Source organism: Castor canadensis, chromosome 5, assembly GCF_047511655.1.
Source record: "Castor canadensis chromosome 5, mCasCan1.hap1v2, whole genome shotgun sequence".
NCBI lineage: Eukaryota > Metazoa > Chordata > Mammalia > Rodentia > Castoridae > Castor > Castor canadensis.
The window spans coordinates 74,630,086-74,656,597 of record NC_133390.1 but is presented as its reverse complement, the minus strand read 5'-3'; the positions used below and the strand labels follow the sequence as shown (position 1 = coordinate 74,656,597).

At 47.2% G+C, this 26,512-nt stretch overlaps 3 protein-coding genes across 14 annotated transcripts in view; 2 read left to right on the top strand and 1 right to left on the bottom strand.

Annotated features, from left to right (window-relative positions):
- Window positions 1-28: 28 nt before the first annotated feature.
- Window positions 29-22,110, top strand: Pigz (phosphatidylinositol glycan anchor biosynthesis class Z). Of its 11 annotated transcripts, none has more exons than XM_074073437.1 (5): window positions 29-131; window positions 1,056-4,974; window positions 16,526-16,606; window positions 16,722-16,919; window positions 19,155-22,110. In XM_074073437.1, exons 3-5 carry the CDS (start codon window positions 16,567-16,569, stop codon window positions 20,717-20,719), a joined length of 1,803 nt encoding a protein of 600 aa, XP_073929538.1. In that variant the 5' UTR covers window positions 29-131; window positions 1,056-4,974; window positions 16,526-16,566; the 3' UTR covers window positions 20,720-22,110. The 11 variants fall into 11 exon arrangements, with proteins under 11 accessions (XP_073929538.1, XP_073929542.1, XP_073929539.1 ...); XM_074073439.1 differs by having other exon boundaries at window positions 54-131; window positions 4,886-4,974; XM_074073435.1 differs by having other exon boundaries at window positions 72-131; window positions 311-4,974.
- The window catches only part of Ncbp2 (nuclear cap binding protein subunit 2), a 31,545-nt gene continuing 5,139 nt past the window's right edge, over window positions 107-26,512 (top strand). The window contains exon 1 of one of the 2 annotated variants that reach the window (XM_074073447.1): window positions 107-131. Coding sequence is in view for 1 of the 2 variants with exons in the window: in XM_020169177.2 (XP_020024766.1) it covers window positions 23,157-23,234 (78 nt within the window). In the remaining variant the exon portion in view is untranslated. Of the gene's footprint in view, window positions 132-23,101; window positions 23,235-26,512 lie in introns of those variants that run through there. The other variant, XM_020169177.2, reaches the window with a different exon arrangement.
- Window positions 22,224-22,935, bottom strand: Ncbp2as2 (NCBP2 antisense 2 (head to head)). Its single transcript, XM_074073448.1, has one exon. The coding sequence runs from the start codon at window positions 22,933-22,935 to the stop codon at window positions 22,636-22,638; it is 300 nt and encodes a 99-aa protein (XP_073929549.1). The 3' UTR covers window positions 22,224-22,635.

The window sequence follows — 26,512 nt, the reverse complement described above, 5'->3', positions numbered from 1 at the left end:
CGCCCCACCCCACCCCGCGGCGCCCGGCCCCCAGGCCGCCACCGCCAGGCCTCCGGGTCTCGGCTGCAGACTTTCGCCCGGCTGGACAGAGGTCGCCAGCGCTGCAGGTGCAGCCGAGAGGCCGCGCGCGGGTGAGTGGGCCCCAGCAACTGATGGGGGCTGAGGGGGCACCAAGGGGGACAGTAATTGTGTCCACTTTCATCTGTACACGCAGCCGACAGACCAGTGGGTGCCAGAGTTGGGGAGGAAGGCAGGGGAGCTATTGGCACCCACAGTCTCACCGGCATGTCTCCCCAAACCTGGTCCGCAGGCTCTGAGCGCTGACCTGCCCTAACCTAGGGGACGCAGAGGACTCACGGTGACATTTTCCAGGGAAGGGAGGCCGAGCATTGGCTTTCGGCCCAGAAAGAGGCCCAGGCTTGAGTCCTCTCCTGCTGCCGGACTCGTCTGGGAAGCTGGCATTCCTAGGTGGCTCCCAGTGTCCCCCTCTATAGAACAGGAGCATGATACTGTCTCACAAGGTCCCTGTGAGGCTGAAACCAAAAGACAATGCAGAGCGCTGAGCGCGAAGCTAGCGCACAAAGAGAGCTCGGAATTTTAGTCTGAAGAATAACCGCTTCGGCCTTAGAGGCTGCTCTTTGGGCCGGGCCTGCCCTCCCAGGTGAGAGGACGAGGCCCAGGAGTCTCACGAGGGCCAGGACAAGGGCAAGGACAACCAATCCTGTGGGCCAGCACCACGCTTTCTGGTTGGTGGCCATGGAGGCCTTTTCGTGGGACGCACAGTGTGGCAGGGGCACACTGTGTACCTGCTTTCCTTAAGGAAAGCAGCAACTTTCCCTTGCTTCTTAAATGTCAAGGCTTCACCCACAGACACCTTGACCTCGGAAAACAGGGCACCACGGTCAAAATCCTTAGCACCTGGAATCTTCCTACTACAAAGCCGAGTTCGCATGTAGTGGCCTGGAACTTCGAGGTCCGATGGGAGTGGACGCCTTGCTCTCCTCAGTCTCCTGTGTGTGTTTAACGCTGTGTGTTGCACTGTCTGTGAATCAAAGGATACACATGGACCCTTTTGGGCAATCAGAGGAAGGAGCAGCCAGCCGCCGGCTATCCAATGCTTCCAGGGTAGAGCCCCCTGCAGGAACCAAGGCAACCTCAGGATCAAGGTGAAGATGGCATGGAACAGAAGGATGCAGCTACTCTCAGTGTCCAGGGATGGATCCAGGGATTGACTGGAACTGCATCATGGCCTTGAAAGACATGATCATTGCGTGTATGGAGAAGGGAGACAGTTCTGATCGTGCGCCTGTCCCCTCTCCCTCTGTCTTAAATAAAACCTGCTCCTAATGCCGGAGCCAAATACAGTTTCTACCTGGGGACCGCCGCCCATTCCGTTAGCGTCGACCCAGCAGCTTTGTCAGATCCAAGTTTAAAATCGAAGGTAGGGGCCCCCTCGGAATAAGCCACTTACGATGGCTTCCCCAGAGCCGTGCGGCGCACACCTTGGGCGCCTGAGAAACATCGGGCACCAAGAGGTGGCTCGGCCTCTGTCCTGGAGAGCTGGACAAGCGAGGCTCACCCGCGGCTGACCCGCACAGCCTCTTCCTTCCTCCATTCCCTGTCCCATAGATGTGACCTCTTCCCCGGCCGGTCCCCCCGCGCCCGGTGCAGTGGTTCCCGCTCGTCTGTACCCCTCTCATCGAGATGGACTCTCCCTGCAGCCTGCGCTCCGCACACGCGCGCGGGATGCAGTCTCCGCGCCGGCTCCCCGGCCCACAGTGAGGTCCCCGCGGCCCTGGGAACTGTCCCTTTATTCCGCTCCCCGGTCCTCCCGGAGACCGCAGTCAGAGACAGGGCTGCGGGGGATGCAGGATTTGGACCCACGGGACCCGCACCGGGGCAGATCCGTAGGTTTATTTGCATGAATTAGCAGACTCGCGTCCCGACTGGGTTTAGGTGAGTATTTGTCACGCCCCCTGGCGTTAGCTCCCCTCCCCCACCCCCAAGGTCCCCTCCTCCAGCCTGGCCTTTGGACTGAGGAGCTGCGGGGCGGGCAGCCGGCGGGTCTGGTGAACTCTCGCACTTGTGATCATTGTCCCCTATGTTGCCATCTCCTCCGGGGACCTCGCTCTCCAGGCTGGATTCGAGGGTCTGAGATAGATCCGAGTGGATCCAGGCCCGCCGGATCCACTCGCCAGGCAGAGCACAGAAATGATCAGAACGTCAACGCACAACGCACTTTTTGGGTGTCCACGCTGCTGAAGCAAAATGGATAATGAAGTCAACCACTTTTTATGTCTACATTTCTTTTTTCTGTGTCTTTCTCTTCATTTCACAACAGCCTTGAGGTAGGCACTGAATTTACCTCTGATGAGCTATAAATTGGGGTTTAGAAATTAAATGATCTTTCACTCTGAGCAAGTGACAGAGCAAGACTTGACATGCGGTTTCTTTGATGCCATCACAGCTGGTCTTAACCTCATGTTACCAGCATAACAAGTAAAGGAAGTAAGGAGCAAAGAGACTACAAGAAATGGCAAAAAACAGAGGAGGGGCTACACCAGAACGCTTGCTGGGCACCAAGTTCCGCTCATGAAGAATTGAAAATGGAGGTTGGAGAGGACAAGGGGCAGTGGAGGGCCTTGTAAGGCACAAACATGGCGTGATGTCTGCTCCTCCACCCAGAGGTTTTACACTGGCTCCATCTCTCTGGCTGTGATGAGGAAGATGGATGCAGCCTGTAGAGAGGAAGAGGCATCAGGCATGTCCATTCTGCTTTGCATCTTGCTTCTCAACATCTTCCTCAAAAGATTCTTGCCATCCCTGCTGTAGGACACTCTGGGTATGGAAGAAGGGGGCTGTTTCAGCTACAGGTAACCAATCCTGGGGCTTCAGCCATTCAAAGTCCCTGCACAGCACAGCTACCCCTAGGGCTGAGGAACCCTAGGCAACATGTACAAGACATAGCAAAGCTAGATTCAGTTAATGACAAGAGGAAGAACAAGAGCAGGACTGAAGGAATGGTTAAGAGCAAGGCTGGTGTGACATAGAGAAGGGGTGGAAGAGAAGGAAGGTGGCAGGGCTGATTCCCCTCAGGGAATATGATGAGCTCTGTTTGGCTCCCTGTGCCTGAGGGAGGTACAAAGCCTGTAAGCTCTGGAGTCAGCCAGACTGGTCCCAGCTCCTGGCTTCATCAGTTTACTAGTTCTGTTACCTTAGGCAAAAGCCTTTGGATTGGGAGTCAGAGGACAGGCCTCAGGCTGTTTGACTGAGAACAGGTGCAATCCCACTGGAGGAGGGAATAGTTTACAAAAATTCCCCCAGCACAGCTATTTGGAAGTCTGCCTAGAAGTTCAAGATCATGGGGCTGGACTGAAGGCTGCACAATTCACACAGCTGCCAGAAGTACCTGCAGAGGAAGTTGGTGCTGAAGAGAACATCTTGTCAGCCATCTTGGGAGTATAGAGCAGTGGTCTGGCCAAATTATGGAGCTCTTTGACCCATTAGGATCCTATAAAGGCAAGAATCCTGCTTCCAGAGAAACTCAGAGTTCTCCACTCCCCCTTGGTTTGCCTGGTGGTTGTAGGGAACTAGTATAGGATCAAATGGCCTTCACCTTCAGAATTTTTCTCTGCTCTCAAAAGCATTTTTTTTTTTTTTGGTGTCTGTGTAGTTTAAAAATAGCAGGCTAAAAGCCACATAAGATCTGAGGATGCTAAAGTCATTCCCAGCAATTTCCAGCCATCAACCTTGGTGAGTGGGTGTCAGAGAAGACTCTGCCGGAACCCACCAGTGCTGACCAGGAAACACTCCCAGCACATGAGAGCTGGAGCCTGGGCTGAGCTCATCAGGCCCTTCGCAGACCTGTGATGGGCTGGCTACCTTCTCAGAATTAACAGGGATGTCATGCCTTTGCACTGAAAGGATATGTTTGCAAAACACACCAACTTTGGAAAGTTTCTGTACATGGAGTCTTGATCAATGGATTTATCTCAGTTCTCCTGGGCACTAAAATGCCCAGGCCGGGCTGTGTATTTCTTCCTCAGGAAGTGAACCCATCTGTCCAGCTCTTTTCTACATTAAAGAATTTCCTCTAGCTTCTGCACAAGTGAAAAGTGGAAGCTGTTTGTCTTTTTGTTCCAGAACAAAAGACAAAGATTTACAGAATGCTGGGTTAGAACTGTGGCCCCAGAAGCACCCAGATCTGGAAATATGTGTTGAAAAGTTGCTCACTGTGATGAACATCTGGGGAAATGAGCTGCTGACAGACCCCAAAGCCATGCTGGTAAAGGAGGGTGTTCCCATGGCCACCTGCCAATTTAGCCTTGTACTTTACTGAGACTGGAGCATACGCAGGACTTCATAATCTGGCTAGGGATTTACTTATTTGGGTTTTTTTTTTTTGTGGCACTGGGGTTTGAACTCAATGCCTCACACTTGCTAGGGCAGGCACTGTACCACTTGAGCCATTCTGCCAGCCCTGTTTTGTGATGGTTTTTTTCCAGATAGCATCTCAAGAACTATTTGCCTGGAGCTGACTTCAAACTTGGATTCTCCTGGTCTCTGTCTCCTGAGTAGCTAGGATTACAGGCATGAGCTGTCAGTGCCTGGCTGGTTTTTAATTGAAAAAAATATTGAGAAGATTATTTATCTGCATGTTCTACTTATAGTACTTCAAACCTAGTTAGATTTGCATTTGATAACACCTACCTATATCTGTAAGTTTCACTGAATTTATAACTATGAAGCATTTAATTATTTAAGGCAACAATAAAAGTTTCTTTCTTTCTTGGGGTTTGAACTCAGGTCTTCCTACTTGCGAGGCAATCACTCTACCAGTTGAACCATGACTCTCAGCCCTTTTTGCTTTTAATTTATTTTTCAGATTGGGTCTCAAGTGCTTTTCAGAAGCAGAGGGGAAGGGCTTGGACATTGATCCTCCTACCTCCACCTCATAAGTAGGTGGGATTACAGGTGTGCACCACCATACCCTGTCTATTTATTATCATTTCTCATTGTTTACACCAATATGGCATCTTGCTCAACCTTTTGTGGGACTTGCCTTTCTGGGGGTTTTCTGTTCTTGGAGAAGGGCTTACATGCAGACTCAGGTAAAATGGTTTACCTAACTCATCTATAAGATGGCGATAACAGATACTGTGCAGGATTGTTGATGGAAATGATAGAGACACAGTTAAGTGAATAGTAGCCACTTTTGTCCTTCCCCCGTGTAAGTGAGGTTAGGGGTTTTCCTAAATTTAAAGCTGACTGACCTGGGGCTGGCAGAGTGGCTCAAGTGGTAGAGTGCCTACCTAGCAAGTGTGAAGCCCTGAGTTCAAACCCCAGTACTGACTGTAATCCTAGCTACCTAGGAGGCAGAGATCAGGAGGAGTAAGACTAACACTGGCAAAAAGTTCAAAAGACCCCATCTCAACCAACAGCCAGGTATATCAGCTCACACCTGAAATCCCAGCTATGTGGGAAACATAAATAGGAAGATCTAGGTCCAGGCAAGCCTGGGCAGGTCTCAAAAATAACAAAAGCAGAAAGGCTGGGTGTGGCTCAAGTGGTAGAGCCACAAAATAAATAAATAAATAAATAAATAAATAGAAAAAAAAACGATGACTGGTGATTTCAAACTTTATTAGTATTTTGACCCAGAGTAGAGTCTTGAATGCCAAGTTTCTATTTGAAGGATCTAGATTCTTTTCTCCTTCCCTCGAAAATGTGGTCCACCTCACAGGACAGAAATATACAAGTATATGTTTGCCATGAAAATAATTGTAAGAAATAAAAGGTATTAGGAGGAAAAAAGCTTGTTGATTCATCTACAAAATAGGGATTATAATAGGGCTAATGAGTTGTGAGCAGACACTGAGCTAATGAGCAGAGCGCTGTAGCTGGTGCCTGTAATTCCAGCTACTAGGAAGGCTGAGGCAAGAGGATAGTTTGCTCCCAGTGCCCAGGAGTTAGAGGGCATCATAGTCAGACTCCATCTTTTAAAAAAAAAACACATACAAACAAAAAAACCCAGATCATTTAAAATTGTCTGTGGTTGCACATACTTGTGAGTACACTGAAGACCATTAACTAGTGAATTCACTCACTTTAAATAAGTGAATTGCATGGCATATTAATTATATCTCAATAAAACTATTTAATAAAAGAGATACCCCCAACATGCAGGCTTTTCTCACTACGGAAGACTGGATGGGATGGCTGGAGCTACTCCAGACATGCTACCAGAATGAGGACCACATCCTCACGGAGCAAGGCAGAATCAAGAGACTCACTGAAAACCAGAACAGACCCCAGTACGGCAGGCCTGTTGCCATGCATGCGACATGATGTGTCATTTAAGGCAGTTCAAGTTCAAGTTTTTGTTGTTGATGTTTGCAAACAGCTAAGTATTTCCATCACACAGGGGTTTAGTACAGGGAATTAACTGCTTCCACAGCCTTTGGAAGTGCTGGCTGATTGAGCTCTGGCCTGACTCTCCAGGAACGACCCACGGTGGGGGCTATTGTCTCTGTCTGTCATCAGGGGAGCACCATGGGGACTACTGCATTCAGGAATACGGTGCTGGACTGAAAGCTGTGAACATAAAGGAGTGGGGGAGAGGTAGTCACAGAGGGTGTTAATCTGATTAAAGGAATTTTTCCAGGGGTCTGTTTCGGTTTCCCTGAAAATATCTTTGCTTTGCCCTCATTCTTGAAAGATTTTTATTTTTTCTGGGCATAGAAGACAGACTGGCAGTGATTTTCCTTTAGCATACAGGTGCCCCATCCTTAAGGGACTACTGTCTACAACTATATTGGATACCAAATTTTCAGTGATCTGAAAGCAGAAGCCAGCAGAAAAAGAATTTGATACAGGGAAATAAGGTAGTGAAATCACAAGATGACTGCGAAAACCAGCTGTACTTGGCCTCCTGAAAAGACTCTGAACACCTAGACACCTCACTAGAGAAGCTGCCACCTCTGTGACAACCAGCAAGTACAAGAGTCACCTTTGGGACTACAGTTGTGTCTCCAGACCCACACAGATGGCAAGACACTGGGAAGCTATGGCAGGAAATCTGACCTCGTTTACCAAGAGAAAACAATGAAACCTGCAGGGAAAAGGCCTGCATTGCCCCTACTTTCTAAATTCTGAAACCCAATTTGCATAACCAACTTCGAGGGCCTCTACAAAATGTGCAGCCTTTTCACTCCACTAGGGCACTCTAGAAGGAGCTAGCAATGGTGGAAGGGACCGTGTCATCAAATAGATGGGATGTCGGGCCTGCTGGAGTGGCCAATCTGCATGACAGTGAGCATGCCAAGGAGGTTCTCGGGAGAGCTGTGTCAGACAGTGTCCGGGAAAAGGCATTCTGGGCCGGGCAGAGCAGTAAACTAGGAGTGAGAGGGAATTTGGCGGTTGTAGGTGGATTGAGGATTCCTGTGCTGAAAAGAGGAGAGGGAGGAAGTGCAGAAGGTACAGCCAATATCAAGGGAGAGTTTGTCTGCCGTTTTCTAAGGACACTTCAGAAACAGACATGTTTGTGGCTGGGAGGGAACGCATCAACAGAAGAGAACCCAGGGGGCGAGTGAACACACGATGGATTGGTTGATGACAACCATGCACGAGATGTATGGAAAGATGGTGATGATATTTTGCTTACGTGACAGATACATACTATAAAACAAACATTATAGAATCCCTTTCCTGTTGTAAAAATATATTGGCCACTGGGTATGGTGGCTCATAGCTGTAATCCCAGCTACTCAGGAGGAGGAGATTTTGAGGATGTGGGTCAAGACCAGACAGGGCAAAAAGTTAATGAGAGCCCCATCTCAACAAATATGGCAGAAATAGTGGTGTGCATTTGTAATCCTAGCTACATGGAAGAGGCGTAAATAGGAGGATCTCGGTCCAAGGCCAGCCCTGGGTAAAAAATTCGAGACCCTAATTGAAAAATAACTAAACCAAAAAGGGGCTGTGGGCATGGCACAAGTGGTAGAGTGCCTGCCTAGCAAGTGGGAGGCCCAGAGTTCAAACCTCAGTACTGCTAGTTGAAAATACTCACAAGGGGCCAGGGATATAGCTCAGTGCTAGAGCATTCTGGAGGCCCTGGGTTCAATACCTGGCACAAAAGGAAGGAAGAGAGGGAGAAAGGGAATGAGAGAGGGAGGGAAAGAAGATTAAAAATTCTCCCAGGCTTGCAGTGCCTACAAGTACTTGTCAGAAGCCAGCATAAGTCCCTACCAAACAGAAATTTGCCTTCAACCCAGCCTCCGATAGTTCCCACAGGTAGCGTGCCAATGAAAGTGAGCCACCCCAAATAAAAACATTTAATCATAATTTCAGAGGTACAGTAAATAAAGGGGAAGAGCTAATATTGGAAGAACTAATGGAGGATTGCTTTCTGAAAAATGGCAAAAGACCCTAATCTATAGGTTCAAAACAAAACAAAACAAAACAAGGTGTGTGTGTGTATGTGTGTGTGATGGGTAGGGAGTTAGATCAAAAATTCAAGACCTGCCTGGGCTACATAGCAAGTTCAGGGTGAGCCTAGGACCATGTATAAAGATGCTATCAAAAAATAAATGAATAAATAAGGGCTAGGGTGTAGCTCAGTGGTAGAGCACTTACCTAGCATTCACAAGACCCTAGGTTCCCTCCCCAGAACTGCAAAAAAGAAAAAAAAAAACCCATCTACGATAAGTAAAAAGAAATATGCACTATGCACCCAGAATCACTATAGTGAAAACAATAGCATAGTGTATTAATATATTAAATAATATACTCTAGTTTATAGCATGGTGGAAATGAACATATATATAGAGAGAAGAACAAAAAGGAATATAAAACAATCCAAAAGAGGACAAAGAAGAATAGAAAAACAAACAGAAAAGGCAAGGAAGAAAGAAAGCACAAAGTAAGGTGGTAGAAATAAATATGTCAATGATGACACTAAAGTTGAGTATTTCAAAGGCTGCATCTTAAAGACAAATATTGTCAGAACAAACAAAACCTATTTGCTCTTTACAAGAGATATCTAAAAGCATAAGTGCAGAAAGGTTGAAAGTAAAAGGATGGGAGAGGATGTACTATGTAATTCTAAATTAAGAATGTCAAGAAAGCTTGACACAGAGGCAGAGGTTGGAGTGACACAGGCACAGCTGAGGACCAGCCACCACAGGGGAGAATCCCAGAACAGATGATCCCTTAGAGCCTCCAGGAGGAAGCAGCTTGGTTCACACCATGATTTTGGACTTCTGGCCTCCTGAACCTCAAGAGAATGACTTTCTGTTGTGTTGAGCCACGCAGTTGGTGGGGTATGCAGCTCCCACCCCAGGCTGCAGTTGTCCCCTCATGCCCCAGTTGGAAGACCTTCACTTGGTCCTCCTAGGCCCTTAGCATGAATCCAGTGTTGTTCTGGCAAGCAAAGAGGAACAGAAATCCCTTAGCATGGCACCAGGAAGGGACAGAAGACAAAGACCTGCCCAGTCTCCCTCTTAGCCATGCTTGCTGTGCCACTGCTCTGTGTCACCAGAGCTGCTATCACATTTAACTTTCGAGAAGAAACAATGACCTTGAAAGACATGTAGTCTAAACAAAGACTGGATGTAGGAGTGGTTATCATCTTGGCTCATTTGCCTCTTTGCAAGCTGTGTAGCCTGAAGCTGCAGTGCCTGTGTATCCCCAGAACTAGTGGGGTCTAAGTTCCGTGCAGTGAGCAGGACAGGTGTGGGGTCAAGGAGGAGGCAGTCATCTGGGGTTGAGACCTAGCCCTCACCTCCAACCCATGACATGGGACCAGTTGTAAAAGTCATTTTTCTCAGTGAGAAAGGAGAAAACAACACATTTTTTTATTGTTTTATTGTTCATATGTGCATACAAGCCTGAGTCATTTCTCCCCCCTGCCCCACCCCCTACCTTACCACCCACTCCACCCCCTCCCTCTCCCTCCCACCCCCTCAATACCCAGAAACTATTTTGCCCTTATCTCTAATTTTGTTGAAGAGAGAGTATAGGCAATAATAGAAAGGACCAAGTGTTCCTGGTTGAGATAAGGATAGCTATACAGGGAGTTGACTCACATTGATTTCCTGTGCGCGTGTGTTACCTTCTAAGTTAATTCTTTTTGATCTAACCTTTTCTCTAGTTTCTGGTCCCCTTCTCCTATTGGCCTCAGTTGCTTTTAAGGTATCTGCTTTAGTTTCTCTGCGTTAAGGGCAACAAATGCTAGCTGCATTGTGATCAGATAGTATGCATGGTATAATTTCTGTTTTCTTATATTTGCTGAGGCTTGCTTTGTGCCCTAGGATATGATCTATTTTGGAAGAAAACAACACATTTTGCCAAGAGGCCTACTGTATACCTGGTATTCTGCTGGGCACTAAGTGTATTATTTAATTTAATTTTTATATACAGTGTCCCGCATATAAAGTCACTCAGTGAATATTAACTAGTACGCACAGTAGAAGGCAATAGTGCTTAGGAGAAATAATAGAAACATTACTATTTCCTTAAAGATTAAAGAAACCAAGGAGAGCCACCACCATCACACACCAGGGCTCATATTCCCAGCTTATCAGAAGTGCCATGTGAAATTGTCAGGCCAGCATTACAGACACTGGGCTGCCGAAATATAGAGGTGATAATCAGGACTCTAAGAGTGCTGTGTGCCACAAAACAGTGGAATTGGTGTATACAGATAGGACTGAAACAAGTCCTGGGATTCCACATGCCAGGCGTAGTCACTCACCCTGTATGCCAAATAAAGAGAAAGACTTTATTACATGGCTTGGGACATGTGGGAAGAGGCAGAGTAAGCACTCAGATCATCTTCAGCCATCTTCTTAAATTTTATTTAATCTTTAAAAGCACTTCAAAAGCTACTTATCCCAGTGTTTATGAAGTAAGCTGTTAATAATTAATTTTTTCTGAATAATTCCTACCTCTTTGGGTATTCTTAGGGCTAGATGAAGTCATGTACATGAAGTGGTTAGTAAATTCACAGCAGTCAGTGATCGCTTGATAAATGGTGGTTTCCTTCTATCCTCCACGTAGACAAAATTAAGAATCCAATAATATAATGTAAGGTGACTCCAAAACATTACTAATTTTACAGTTTACTTATCTGTATTTACTTATTTTTGGTGGGACTGGGTCTGACCTTGCAAAGCAGGCATTCTACTGTTTGAGCCATATCTCCAGCAGTCTATTCTGCTTATTTTGGACAAGGGGAGCTCACAAACCATTTGCCCAGACTGGCCTTGAACTTTGATCCTCCCTCTCTCAGCTTCCCAAGTAATTAGGATTACAGGTGTGAGCCACTGGCTCCTAGGGTACTAGAGATTGAAATCTGGGCTTTATGACTGCTAGGCAGGCACTCTACCAATTGTGTCACTCTGCCAGCCCTGGCCTTGAATTTTTGACCCTCCCAAGTGCTGGGATTGCAGGCATACACCACCATGCAATTGCTGTACTCTTTTTCAAGGCAATTAACCCCATGAATAATCCATTCTACACCTCAGGGTGGCATTTCCTTGGACACCTCGAGGGAGGTGAAAGGATCAGATTAGACTGGTTTTACCAGTGGTGTGGCCTCATGTTGGAAGCAACTTTCTTTTTTCCTGGGGACTCAGACTGCAGGCAGCAGATGTTCAAAGGCTTGGAGCAACGAAGGCTGGCAAAGCCCCAGACCATGAGGTGGAAGCAGAGAAGCTGGGAGCCCTGAAGCAGAGAGCCCAGGAAGCAGATATCCAGCCAGGGAGCACTGTGGGCCCCCAGCAGGGCTCTTGGGCTCTTTGGCGCTTCTAGATGGTTGCTTCATGATCATGGATTGAAAATAAAGGACAGCATGTTGTAGGCAGATGTTCTACTGGTACCACTCATGGAGGGGCAAGTGCTTACCTCACACCCATGACCTTCACAACTCAAGGCACCTGTGCCGGTACAGCCCCACTGCAGGAGTTTGAAGGGGTAAATGTGAAGCCAGGAGGCCTTATGTGAAATTGGTTAGTATTTGGAAAGATTTGGATACCAGCACTCAGTAATCCATACCAGCTCTCCTTTCCTTTCTTCCCCTCAGGAGCTAGGGAGAAGAAAAAGTGGAGAGCTCTGTTAGCATTTGAGTTGCTACCATTAGGAAAACTCCTGGTGGTTCTAGTTCCAGCTGGGCCAGTCAAGTGGCTGATTCTGGTGTCAAGGCTGAGTAACAATTTTGATCCCAAACTTAAAACGCTCATAGAGCTTTACATTTTTCAGCAAAAAAGAAAGCTCGTTTAGCCATATTAATACCAAATAAAATATCATTTAGGGCAAAAAACATTATTAGAGTTAAAAAGTAATTGTATATTGATAAGATACTCAATTTTCAGTAACGTTTAACAATTTATTTTTTGTGGTACTAGGGTTTGAACTCAGGGCCTACACCTTGAGCCACACTACCAGCCCTTTTTTGTGATGGTTTTTTTTTGAGATAGGGTCTCATGAACTATTTTGCCCATGCTGGCTTTGAACTGTGATCCTCCTGATCTCTGCCTCCTGAATAGTACAGGCGTGAGTCACCAGAGGTTGGCTACATTTAACAATTCTAACATACCTTCAATATGAGCTAAAACTGACAAAATTACAAGGAAAATTAAGCAAGTTCACTATCTCATGAGCTATGTCAGCACACATTTCTGATTGATAAAATAAGCAGTAGAGAATCAACAATGATACAAAAGATTTTAATAATATGATTAACAAGCATGACCTAATGAACATATAAAGGCCCCAACATCCAGTAAGTCCAGAACATACGAGGTTTTCAAGCACCCATGGAATGTCTATAAAAACGGACCACTAAAAGTTAAATGTGGGGTGTACTCAATGGCAGAGCACTTGGCTAGCATTCACAAGGCACCAAGTTCAATACCCAACATCCCAAAAAAGTTAAATGCTACCCAGCTTTGATGGCACACATGTGTAATGCCAGCACTCAGGATGCTGAGGGGGGTGGACCTTAGACTGATGCCAGCCTGGGTACATAGTGAGAAATGCTTTAACCATTATGTGTTATGGTTAGAGGAAATTACAATGGAAATTAGAAAGTATTTGGAACCTAAAAGTGATGAAACTATTACACAGCAAAATTTGTGGGATGCAGTTAAAACTATAATTAAAAGAAAAATTGGGGACCGGAGATGTGGCTCAAGTGGTGGAGCGTCTACTTTGCAAGTGTGAAGCCCTGAGTTCAAACCCCAGTCCCACCAATAAAAAGAAAAATGTGTAGCCTTAAGTACTCCTAGAAAAGAAGTAAGTTTCAAAATTAATAAGCTAAGTGTTCATTTAAAAAAGTCTGAGGGCTGGAGGTGTGGCTCAAATGGTAGAGCACCTGCCTAGCAACCAAGAGCCCCTTAGTTTAAACCTCAGTCCCATCAAAAGAGAAAAAAAAAAAAAAAAGACCCAGGTAGTATGGCTGGCAGAGTGGCTCAAGTGGTAGAATACCTGCTTAACAATGTAAGGTTCTGAGTTCAAACCCCCATGCCACCAAAAAAATTAAAGAAAAGAATAAAGTTTAGTTTATAAAGTAAATAAATAATTCTTCACCTCTTCCAAAACCCAAAGTTAAAGGCTGAGGAAGATTTAAAAATAAATACATAAATAAAAAGTCTGAAATAAACAAAATAAACCCCTAAAATCATAAAAGAAAAAAGATGAAAGAAGAAATTAATTAAAAAGAACAAAGCAAGATGTTAATTTTTTGAAAAGGATTAATAAAAACAAAATTCTGATTAGAATGAGCACAGAGAAAAAAAAATCAGGCACAACTAACCAATATTAGGAGTGAAGATGAGTTAAAAATTCAAACCACAGCCAGGTGTAGCGGTGTGTGCCCATAATCCTAGCACTCAGAAGGCTATGAAGGATCATGAGTTTGAGTCTAGTCTGGAAAAAGTTAGTGAGACCTTATCTGAAAAACAGAATTTAAGAAAAACTCAAGCTGGGCCTGAGAGGCCTTTAGAGCTCAACCCTTAAGTTCAAATCCTAGTGCTTCAAAAAAAAAAAAAAGTCCTAATGACTGTTTCCAGAGGCAAAGAGAGCATACTGTAGTCTACAAAGTAATACAGCAGCAGAGAGACACAAAATGTCACTATAGAATAAGCTAGGCAAGGTTCTGGGTGACCATTTATATGATAGCTTAGCAGATTTTAGTCAAGGATGAGCACAACAAGATTGGCCGGTTGCTCCTAAATGTGAACAAAGTGGAGGGGAAAATGATGTGGAGCTGGGGATATAGTTCAGTTCCTGGCATGTGCAAGGCCCTGGGTTCAATCTCTAGCACTGCAGAAAGAAAGGATGAGCTCAGAGCTTCAATCTCAGCTCAGGTCATAAGTGGCCTGCAAGCTTCAGTGCTTATCCAAGAAAACAAACCTAGAACCTCATCCTGCAAGCGACTGAATTACAACACAAATTGAACCCCCAGTCTTTTTTTGGCAGTACCTGGATTTGAACTCAGAGCCTCACACTTGGAAGGCAGGAACTCTATCACTTGAGCCACTCCACCATTCATTTTTTTGTATTGGGTATTTTCAAGATAGGGTCTCTTGAACTATTTGCCTGGGCTGGCTTCAAACTGAGATCCTCCTGATCTCTGCCTCCCAAGTAGCTAAGATTACAGGCGTGAACACCACCAGTATCTGGCTTGACTCCACATCTTGCAGAGTGTCTACCATGAAAGTGTGGGCACTGATTGTGAAGGAATGGGATCCTCAGCATTGGAATATGGACATAAGAGAAGATCCTGAAGAAGCTGGAGAGATTGAGAAAGGCTGTGACCCACCTTTGCCAGCACTTCTCCTACCTCCTCTGATTGCACCTGCTTGAGTCATATGTCCAACTCCGAAATAATTAGTGCCACCAGTGGGATGGAAAAGCTATTTGATTTAAACCACTCAGGGACTATACCTGGATTTGGGGCTGGACACTGGTTGCAGGAAGTGAGGGGTAAAGTGGACATTCTGAGGACTGTTCCTCGGGAAAGGGGAAGAGTGGCTGGGCAGCAAGTGGGTGTCCTCCTGAGAGCTCCGTTTTGCTCCAGAGAGAGATAGCACACTCACCACCTGCTGTGTTCTGTAGAGTTCACAGCAGTGCATGGCAGCCTAGGATCCTGGGCTCTTGGCCAGTGTAATAAACTTGGCATTTTATTTTCACCAAAGAGATAACTGATATATAGGTCCATCATGCAGTGGGCTCAGGTTCTCACTGACCACTGATATGAAGGACTCAGAATTCTCTTTATGGGAGGTATGATCGCTCCCTTCCCCTTCCAAAAGGCAGAGTCCAGAGTGTGTGGTAGTCAGGGGAAGGCGGAGACAATGGGGTTAAGTAGCACTAACCTTTGGAAGGAAATAAGTATATTAAAGTATGATCCGGGCTGGCACAGTGGCTCAAGTGGTAGAGCATCTGCCTAGCAAGCATGAGGCCCTGAGTTCAAACCCCAGTGGTGAAAAAAAAACAAAAACAAAAACAAAAACCTAGCACAGGGTCGATGGCTCAGGCCTGTAATTCTAGCTACTAAGCAGGCAGAGATCAGGAGGCTCGTGGTTTGAAGCCAGACATGGGCAAATAATTTGTGAGACTTTATCTTGAAAAAAAAAATCACTAAAAAGGGCTGGTTGAGTGGCTCAAGGTATAGGACCTGAGTTCAAAATTCCAGTATGGAAAAAAAAAAAGGCCTGAGAACCAGGGGAGCCTATGATGTGCCTCCCAGGACTAGCCCAGAAACCTGAGAATCAGATTCAGGTAGGGTGTAAGTCCCAGGGTAAGGCCCAAGAAACAGGAGCTCTGATGGGCAGCAAAAGATGGATGTCCCTGCTCAAGAAGAGAGAAAATCCACCTTCCTCTACATTTTGGTTCTATTCCTGCCTCTAAGGGATTAGGTGATGCCACCCACCCTGGTGAGGGTGAGGGTGAGGGTGAGGGTGCACCTCTGTACTCACTGATTTAAATGCTAACCTCTTCCCAAAAGACCTCCATCAGCAGTCCTAGGAATAAGATTTCATCAGCTCTCTGGTTCTCAGTCCAGTCAAGTTGTCACAAAAAAATTTACCATCTGGGCCAGTGTACTACTTGAATTCTGTTATCTCAGCTACTTGGGAGGCCATAGGTTAGGAGTATCTAACGTGGCAAAAACATGAGACCCTATCCCAAAAACAAAGCAAAATAAAATTTCAATGGTAGACCACCTGCCTAGCAAGTGCAAGGCCCTGAGTTCAAACCCCACTACTGCCAAAAAAACAAAAACAAAAAAATAAACAAACATACAAAAAAAACATTGCAGGTGCTTGGCAAATATAATTAATAACTGGGTTATTCAACATAGGCCTTGGTTTCCCCATCTACTAAATGGGGCTAATGAGACCCATTTCCCTAAGCTGTGGAAAAGATTAAATGAGATATGCATGTCAAGTGTCAGATACTTAATAAAAAGCAGCTATAATAATTATCATTAGCACAATCTTTTTCTTTCTTTCTTTTTTTTTAGGAGCTCTGATAGTGTTGCTGAGTAGCCCAGGCTGGCTTTGAATGTGTGATTCTTCTTTTTCAGCCCCCTTAATGTTGAGATGTATGTACCACCATGTCCAGCTTACCATCATTTCTATTTAGATCCACTTTGAGTTTGTTCAGACAGTTAAGGTATCATAATTTACATTGTAATAACTACCAAATGTTGCCCTCAGCAGACACAGCTCTGTGGATCCAGAGAAGTACCTATTGCAGCTGTGAAAGCCTTCCAGGCTCTGGACCCTGTGTTCTGAAGATGGCAGCCAGGGTGCTTTGGGGTGGCCTCAGCCTGCTGCGAGTGCTGTGGTGTCTCCTGCCACAGACGGGCTATGTGCACCCAGATGAATTCTTCCAGTCACCTGAGGTCATGGCAGGTAAAGCTTCCCAGACTGGAGACGAGCTCAAGCAGTAGAGCGTCTGCTTTGCAAGTGCGAAGCCCTAAGTTAAAACCCCTGTCCCACAGAGAAAGAGAGAGGAGCGAGAGAGGAGGGAAGGAGGGAGGGAGGGAGGGAGAGAGACAGAGAGAGAGACAGAGAGACAGCGAGAGAGAGAGCTCCTTATGCATGGTTAGGATCTGAGGCAGCACAGGACACCCAGTGAGAAGGGAGAGTGTGTGTGGCTGAGAAGCAGTAAATCCACAGCAAAGAACTTGAAAGTGGGGACTTCACATCTCCTTTCTGAGTGAGTGGTGACACTTTCTGGATGATACTAATGAAACAGCAGCATCTTTGATGTTTTCTTGCTTGGACCAACAGGTTGTTCAGAAAAGCTGTGTTGAACTTGTAGGTGGAATGATTTGAAAGTTGGGCTTTCCCAGTGGCCAAGGAAGCCCATATAGGGATGTGATCTGAGACAGGGAAACTTTTCTCCTGTAGGTTCAAGGAAGGAGAACCTACTCCCTTTCAGGTCATATTTTGTAAGTAACATGCTTTTGCCCAGTTACATTCCACTGATCAGAATGTATCACATGACCATACCTAGCTGCAAAGGCAGCTGGGAAAGTTTTGTGGTTTTTTTTTTTTTGGTGGGACTGGGGTTTGAACTCAGGGCTTCAGACTTGCAGAACAGGCGCTCTACTGCTTGAACCACACCTCCAGTCCATTTTGCTCTGGTTATTTTGGAGATAGGGTCTTGCATCTCAGCCTCCCAAGTAGTTAGGATTACAGGCATGAGCTACCAGCACCCTGCTGGAAACAGTCTTTAACTCTGACCAACTGCCCAGCTGAAAAGTCTAAGAAGAGGGGAGGAGATATTTGGGAGACCTCCAGCTAACTTTGCCACAGGACTCAATAGGTAGATTTAGTTTCGAAGGTGGAAAGATCAGCCTTCCTTCCTACACATTTTTAAACCTGAGCCAGCATACCCAGATTGTTTCCCCTTCCCTTTCTGATATAGATCAAATGGCTAAAAGCCTGGAGGAATAAGTAGCAGAAGCAAAACAGTCTGAAAGATTCCTAGGCCATGGAATCAGCTCTAAACAGCCAGTGAAGTTGTCCCTGAGAGGCTGTGGATGAAGGGCTTGGACTGGAGATGCAGAAATCCAGGTTGTTTCTCCCTCAACAGCTGAGCTCTGGAACACTGGGGCACAGAGTCACAGAACAGCCCCAGGGAGCAAGTACTTTTAAAAATATATAAATACTGCTTGAATGGATTCTTCTTTTTAAATTTTAAGTTTTTTTTTTTAACTTTTTGAGACAGGATCTTATTCTGTAGCACAGGTTGGCCTAGAACTCATGATCCTCCTGCCTCAGCATCCCAAGAGCTGGGATTACAGGCATATATCACCACACAGAGCTTGAATACGTTCTATATAAATATTTAAGAATCATACACAAAACTAATGTCATGTTTGGACATTACCCTGACTTCTTGTTCCCTTCCCCACTCTCAACCCCTCTCCTGGATAGCAATCATTTTCACAGAGAAGGGTTCTGACTCTGAGATCCCAGAACTCTTAGAAGAGGAATTAAACCCTTCCCCTGCTACCCCCACACCCTTCCCAGCTACACTGTCACTTCATCTCCCAAGGCACCATTCCTCCTGTCCCCTCTGCATGACAAACCAAGCAGTTTAAAACAGCACCCATTAGTTAGTGCACAGTTCTGTAGATCATGAGTCTGGCATGGGTTCTCTGCTTAAGGTATCACAAGGTTGAACTCAAGCATGAGTAGGTGTGAGTTCTTGTTCCAAAGCTCTGGGGGTAACCTGCTTCCAAGCTCATTCCTGTTTTTGGCAGAATTAAATCCCCTTCAACTATGGGGCTGGGGTTGCTATTCCCTGGCTATCCGCAGTCAGGAGGCTACACACCCACATTGCCAACTGACAGCCATGGTCATCTTTAGCCAGTAGGGCTTTGAGTCTTTGCCTCTTCTGCATCCAGCTGGAGACAACTCTGCTGTTAAAGGACTGGAATGACAGGTCAGGCCCACCTGATAATCACCCCGTTTTAAGTCAATGCTCTCATTACCAGAGCCAAGTCCACCTGTTCACAGTCCCAGGGTTGTCCAGGGAGAGGTCCCTAGGGGGCGGGCAATCTTGGGTGCCATCCTAGCACATCCCAGCACATCCCAGACCTTGGAACTGGCTCACCTGTGCCTCTCTCTCTGCAGAGGACATCCTGGGCGTGCAGGCCACACGGCCCTGGGAGTTTTACCCCAGCAGCTCCTGCCGTACGGTGGTCTTCCCACTGCTGACCTCAGGCTCTGCCTTCTGGTTGCTCAGGGTCTGGGAAGAGCTGGGGCCGTGGTCTGACCAAGTGAGTGGCTACATGCTGCTGGTGGGGCCCCGACTCCTCCTCACTGCCCTCTCCTTTGCCCTGGATGGGGCTGTGTACCATCTGGCCCCACTGTGGGGAGCCAATCGCTGGAACGCACTAGCCCTGCTTTCTGGTTCCTACGTCACTCTCGTGTTCTACACAAGGACCTTCTCCAACGCCATCGAGGGACTGCTCTTCACGTGGCTGCTGGTACTGGTGTCCCCCCATGTGGCATGGGGCCCCACACCCAACAAGCTCACCTCAAGTCCACGGTGGCACAGCTGGCTTCTTGGGGCCATCGTGGCTGCTGGCTTCTTCAACCGGCCCACTTTTTTGGCCTTTGCTCTGGTTCCCCTCTTCCTCTGGGCCATTCATGGAGCCATGAACCCTGGCTTGAAGGCCCTGACCTTGGAGGCCCTGGTGCTGCTCCCTGGGGCGGTCCTCACTTCAGTGTTATTTGTAGCCATGGACAGCTGGTACTTTTCCAGCCTCTCCAGATCCAGTCGCCTTTTCCTTACACCCATCAACTTCCTACACTACAACCTGGATCCCCAAAACCTTGCAAGGCATGGCACACACATGCGGCTTACCCACCTGACAGTCAATGGTTTTCTGCTTTTTGGTGTGCTGCATGCTCAGGCGCTGCGGGCTGCATGGCAAGAGCTGCAAGTCTGCCTCCGGGTCTTTGCACAAATGGGCCTCAGGGTACCAGGTGCCTGGGGCCTGCTGTCTGGCCCCAGGTCTTACCTCCTTCTCCTCTACTTCATGCCCCTAGCCCTGCTGTCTGCCTTTAGCCACCAGGAGGCTCGGTTCCTGATTCCTCTCATAGTCCCCCTAGTCCTGCTTTGTAGTCCACGAACTCAACCTGTGCCCTGGAAAGGCACCCTGGTCCTCTTCAATGCCCTAGGTGCCCTCTTCTTCGGTTGTCTGCATCAGGGGGGCCTGGTACCTGGCCTAAAGTACCTGGAGCAGGTAGTGCATGCACCTGAGCTCCCAAGCATGCCTACCCACTACACACTCCTCTTCACTCACACCTACATGCCTCCTCAGCACCTCCTACACCTCCCAGGCATGGGGTCACCTGTGGAGGTGGTGGACATGGGTGGGTCTGAGGACTGGGCCCTGTGCCAAGCCCTGAACAACTTCACCAGACAACCAGCCTGCCAAGCAGCTGGTGGGCCATGGCTCTGTCGCCTTTTTGTGGTGACCCCTGGGACCACCAGGGGTGCGGTGGATAAGTGCAGCTTCCTGCTCAAGAACGAGACACTTATGTTTCCCCACTTGACCCTGGAGGACCCACCAGCCTTGTCCTCCCTGTTGAGTGGGGCTTGGAGGGATCACCTCAGTCTTCACATTGTGGAACTGGAGGAGACGTCTGACAATATGACAAAGCAACCCCTGTCCAAAACTCAGCATTAGGAGAAGGTGCCATTTCACCTTCTCCACAGGCAGCTGGGCTGGGGACATTGGGACAGGGCCCTAGTCCTCCTTCAGGATCCCTACTGCTCCCTCTTCTCGGCACAGCCGTTGGTTTTCTGCCTTCTGGGTGAGCCCACACGCCTTTCCCTGAGACACCAAAGATCTGACTACTCGTGGTCCTAATGCCAAAGTCCCCCCCCCCCCAGGCTCCAGCACAACCATTGGCATCAAATGTCTGTTCCTGCCCTACCCCTTCCAGCCACTGTAATGTTTTAAATATATAACAGCACCTGGCTGTAAATGATGATGCACTGCTAATAACATTCCTGAATTACCTCTCCCAGACTTTCTACATCTTACCTCTTGCTGTCATGACAGTCCTTTGGCTTCCTAAGACTAGTGGGCCTTCTGGACACTTGGGAGACAGTGTGGTGAAATAGAGAGAACAGGTGGCTCAGATTCAGGGGATTCAAGTTCTAGTCCCTGGCCTGTCACTCACTATGATCTTGAGAAAGCCCCATCTACTGCCTGGTACCATGTTCCCTGGCTCAAGAGGCACGTCTCTCACAAAGCTCTTTAACCATGGAAGTGGGAGGTGAATTATAGTTAATGGTATTTTGGTTCCTGCTGTCTCAGTATTTGGTTATTACCAAGACAAGTCATTCTGGAAATTTTCTCCTACGTTTTTCTACTTCTCTCCCTGAATAGTGATGGGAACCTCTCCAGCCATTTCTGCACCATGCCCTCAAGAATTATTTCCCCAGAGCCTGGGGGATGTAGCTCAGTAATAGAGTGCTTGTTTAACATGCTCAAGGCCCTGAAGGGTCAATCACCAGTATGTATGCACATGTACACACACACAAACACACACACAGTCATTCTCTGATTTGGAAGCCCAGATATGCTCTCTTCTCAGCACACGGTTTTGCAGGCCCTCTCAGCCTGGCTCAGCGGGAACTGAGAACACATGAGGTTCAATATCTGGTAACCAGCCTAAAAGTTTTTCCTAAGGCTTCAAGCTGTCTAGCGTTCATCATGGACTGTGTAGCCTAAGTATAGAGGACCAGAAATTGAGCTAGGAGCCTCAAAGTGACAGGGCATTTCTTCATACAACAGATTTCCTAATCATGGGTCCAACTAAAACCATTAATTTGTATAGGAATCCAGTAATCTTGTTCCGTGGTAGGCAGTAATCTTACTGCCTAGTGGTGATGGAAAAGGCAGTCCCTGAGGAGCAGGGTAAATGGTGCAGAGGCTGTGATTAAGGGCTCAGGCCCTGGAGTCAACTCTACGTTCACACCCCAGGCTCCTCAAGTCTTTGGGCAACTTAGAAGTGGTCTCCACCTCCTCACATGACTGCGGTTGTAAGAAGCGAGGCAGGCCACACAGGATGCAAGTGGCGAATGCCAACACAGAATGGGCACTCAGTGTTAACTGTTATTAACACGGGCCGGCAGCCCCCAGGATTCCCAACCTATCTAGTCTGAGAAGTACCACGCTCATGTCTATTCATCAGCTTACACATTTAATCACAGGACTGGCAACTACAGGGCCGTCTTCCACCCACCACCTTCCCTGGAGGGCGCCCTGCTGCACAGTGCAGACGCAGCAGCAGCTTTCCAGACTTTCAGTCCCATTTGCAGAGGGCAGGCTGTGCTGGCTGTATCCCTAGCTGTCGGGGCCGTGTCCAGATCCAGCCTATCTTCATCTGTCAGCCTCTGAGGTCTTTCTCCACACGCTTTCAGCACCGATGCCGGTTTGGCCTGAGCTCTTGGGAGCGGGACGTCTGAAGGCCGACTATTTTGGTCATGGTTTGAAGCCGTGCGCAGCGCCCGGGATGACTCCTTAATGGCAAGGTCGGGGTAGAGCACTGAAGGGCATTAGGAGATCTCGGCCCGGCCCGGCCCAGCCCCAGCTTAAGAGTTTGCGCCCGGGCCCTTCTGGGTACCTGGTGGCGGCCGCGGGCGGTCTCGTAGGCCGCGGCGTAGTTCTTGCGTGAAGGCGTCTCTGAATCGCGCGACACGGTGGCCCAAGGAGCCCGGGGGCCCGGCCGCGAGGGCTCGCAAGCGGCGGGCCGCGTCCTGGCCACGCAGCTGTGCTTGTAGCAGTGCGAAAGCGGTGAGTTGCGCGGCACGCCGGATAGGCCGCGACTCGGACAGACGCTCCACGAGCTGCGGGCTGTGCAGCAGGGCGGCCAGCAGCCTCCGCAGAACCATCCTCCCCCGAGCGCCCGGAACCCGAGGCACGCTGCTCTCGCCTTCTGTCGGCCGCGCCCGACGACGGACCTATCTGCTCCCGCGCTGCGAGATGACGACACTGCCGCGCCCGGATTGGCCCGACTACTCCCACTTTCTACAGCCGCCGCCACACGTATCCGCTCTCGCCGCCGCCGCCTGCTTGTTCCGGTGTTGCGCGTCCTTGTCCACTTCTCTGCGCTATGTCTGGTGGCCTCCTGAAGGCGCTCCGCAGTGACTCCTACGTGGAGCTGAGCCAGTACCGCGACCAGCACTTCCGGGTGAGGAAGGCCGGGCTGCGAGAGGGGGCAGGCCCGGGCCAGAATGCTGAGAAACGGTTTGCACATGTCTCGTTGTGTCGTCTGCCGTTCTGTTGGTGCCGGAATCACAAAGTGGGGTCCCGGTGCCTGCTGGGGAGGCAGGGGACGGATCCCGGAAGGGTGTTTGGATATTACTCAAGCCACTTTCGTAGGAAGTTTGGGACTCGCCTTTCCATTCTTTTGCTGCCGCTGCCTGTATCTAGCGGTAGTGGTAGTGGTGACTCCAGTTTTCATGGGCTGTGACTTAGGAAAGTGACTGTAATGAGGGAAAGGAGTGTCTTTTTCGCATCCACAGTGTATGAAGGCTGATCTAGACACCGGGCTTTTCTCTTTTTTTAATCAAACAATGCCCTGAAGTGCTCGGGAGTTCCTTTATCTTGTAGGAGGATCCTGAAAGCCTACGCAGTGGGTTAGAAGACTCATTTGAGTTTTCTGCTGGCATCGTAGTGGACCACCCATGCTAGGCATGTTAAGGGTGTCTGAATGTCAAGATCAGAAAATTGCTGGATGTCAGAAGAGGCTGGGTGTAAAATCTTCATGCTAGACAAGCGCTCCACCAGAGCACATCCCCAGACCAAAGAGTAAAATTTTAGTTTAGGCTGTGTCACAGAATATTTTGTGGAGATGGCCCCCGTGGCTCACGCATGTGATCCTAGCTACTCAGGAGGAAGAAATCAGAAGGATCACGGTTCAAAGCCAGTCCCGTCAAATAGTTCCCCAGACCCTATGGAAAAAAACCCAACACAAAAAGAGCTGGTGGAGTGGCTCAAGTGGTAGAGCACCTGCCTAGTGTGAGGCCCTGAGCCTTAAACCCCAGTACCGAGGGGGGGAAAAAAAAGATTCTGTGGAAAGGGGGAATGCTGCAGATTCTCAAGCTGAGCTTTTCTGTATCAGTAAAGGTAGGGGTTGGGACAGAGTAGAGCAGCACTCAATCCAATTTAGTAAAGGTGTGAGTGCGGGTGAGAAGCCTTCTGCCCTGCATCCTAAGAATTCAGTCCTGTATTAGGGATTGTAAATAAAGGTAGTAATCAAGATCTAAAGCAGAAAGGATAAGTGGAACGGGAGAGACTGTTTGGAGGATTCAGAAAAAGACAGAAATCCACTTATGACTGGCAAAGTGCATTTAGGAGAGGGTAGGTATGGAGAATTTGTAAAATGTGTTAAGTCACTCAGCCCAGTTTTACTATGTGTCAGGCATGGTTTTCACTTCTGTTGCTTTACAGTTCTCATTACTTGAGACCACATCATAACTGTCTTGAATTTAAAGCATCCTACAAGATAAAAACTGAAAGGATTCATCTCTACATCTAAAGCCAGTAGCTTTCTTTAGACAGTGCCAGTACTGTCATGTAGAATTTCTAGTGTACCCTGAGTACAATCCACATTAATATTGTACCTTAAGTACTTACTTCACAGTTTTCCTAAGTCATAGGCTGTTTAGACAATACTTAATGTATGAGAAAAGTAGGAAAACAATATCCCCCTTGCCCATTACGAATTAGTAATACAAAATGAATCTGCTATCCAGGCATGGTGGTGAGCTTCCATAGTCCCAGTTACTTGGGAGGCTGAAGCAAGAGGATCACAAGTTCAACACCAGCCTTGGCAACATATCAAAGTGATTTTGCTTTCTGTCTCATTCTAAAGTTCTAGTAATTAGTTTTTTAACACAGAATGACTATTCTGTGGACTTTTTGTTTTATTTAACTTTTTTATTTTTTTGGCAGAACTGGGGCTTGAACTCAGGACCTCACACTTGCTAGGCAGGCACTCTACCACTTGAACCACTCCTCCAATCCTTGTTTTTGGAGACAAGGACTCAACTGTGTTTCTCAGGCTGGCCTCAAACTCTTGATCCTCCTGCCTCAGCCTCCTGAGTAGCTGGGATTATAGTATACCACCATGCCCAGCTGTCCTATGGACTTCTTAAGACATTGGAGATAAGACTGGGTATTAATTCCAGCTACAACTATTGACTGCTTTGTGACTTTAGGTGACTTGTCTTTCCTCATGTGGAAAATGGGGAAAATAAATTAGGACCTACCTACCTCATGTAGTTCTGATAATTAAACAGACAATATATCTGAGCCTCTGACCTGTAGTCTCTTGATTCTCCCCAGGGGCAAACATAATTACCAGTTTCTTGTGTATGATATCTGTATTTCTTGCTTTTAAAAACTACAACTAGGAGCACATCCTTCATACTGTACTTTGCTTTTTTCACTTTATACTCCATCCTGGGAGATGTTTCATATCACTGTATTTAGATGTACATTTTCCTAGGGGCTGAATAGTTTTAGATATACCATGATTTAGCCAGTTCGTGCCTTTTTTTTTTTTTTTCTTGCGGTACTGAGGATCAAATCCACAAAGCCTAGTGCTTGCTAGATAAACACTCAACCACTGACCTACATCCCCAGCCGGCCAGTTTCCTTTTGATGTTTCCATATAGTTCTCAAGTCTGCCACTAAATGTGATCACATGAGATCTATAAACACTGTGCTACAAAGCATTCAGAGATGAATAATGTCATATTCCCAAAGTGAAGGAAACTGTATCAGCATCACATTTGGAGAACCAAGTAAAGAAAGGAGGGCTCTTGGGAAAGTACCTTGTAGAGGCTAGCATAGATCTTCTCAGCTAGTCTCCAGGTTGGAATACCACCCTATCGTTAGTTGTAGAGCACTCAACAGAAGGGCCTGAGAATAGATAGCTGGTAGACCTGTTTAATCACATTTGTCCTTCCCAATATGAGAATAAGTCTAGGGACATCCACACTCGCTTCTTCAAAGGAATCTAAATACTATGTGTATAGCACAATTATAGAGCAATCACTAAGCATACTTGAGGCCCTGAGTTTACTTCCCAGGACCACAAAAAAGAAAATACCATGCTGGAGATGTAGCTCAGTGGTAGAACACTTGCCTGCATGCATGAGGGCTCTACACTACAAAAATATAAATAAATAAAATTTAAAATTGAAATTTAAAAATACTGTGTCTAACACATGATGGAACCATCTTGTTCTCAGGGATTGTCAGGTGTGTTAGCTGAAAACCAGTTGCACTCCTGTCTCTGGCTTCATCCTATCTTTTAAATTAGAAGTGCATTAAGAAAGTGAGACTTAGCCAGGTGCCGGTGGCTCAAACCTATAATCTAGCTACTCAGGAGGCATGGATCAGGAGGATTGCAGTTTGAAGGAAGGCCTGGGCAAACAGTTCATGAGACCCTATCTCGAA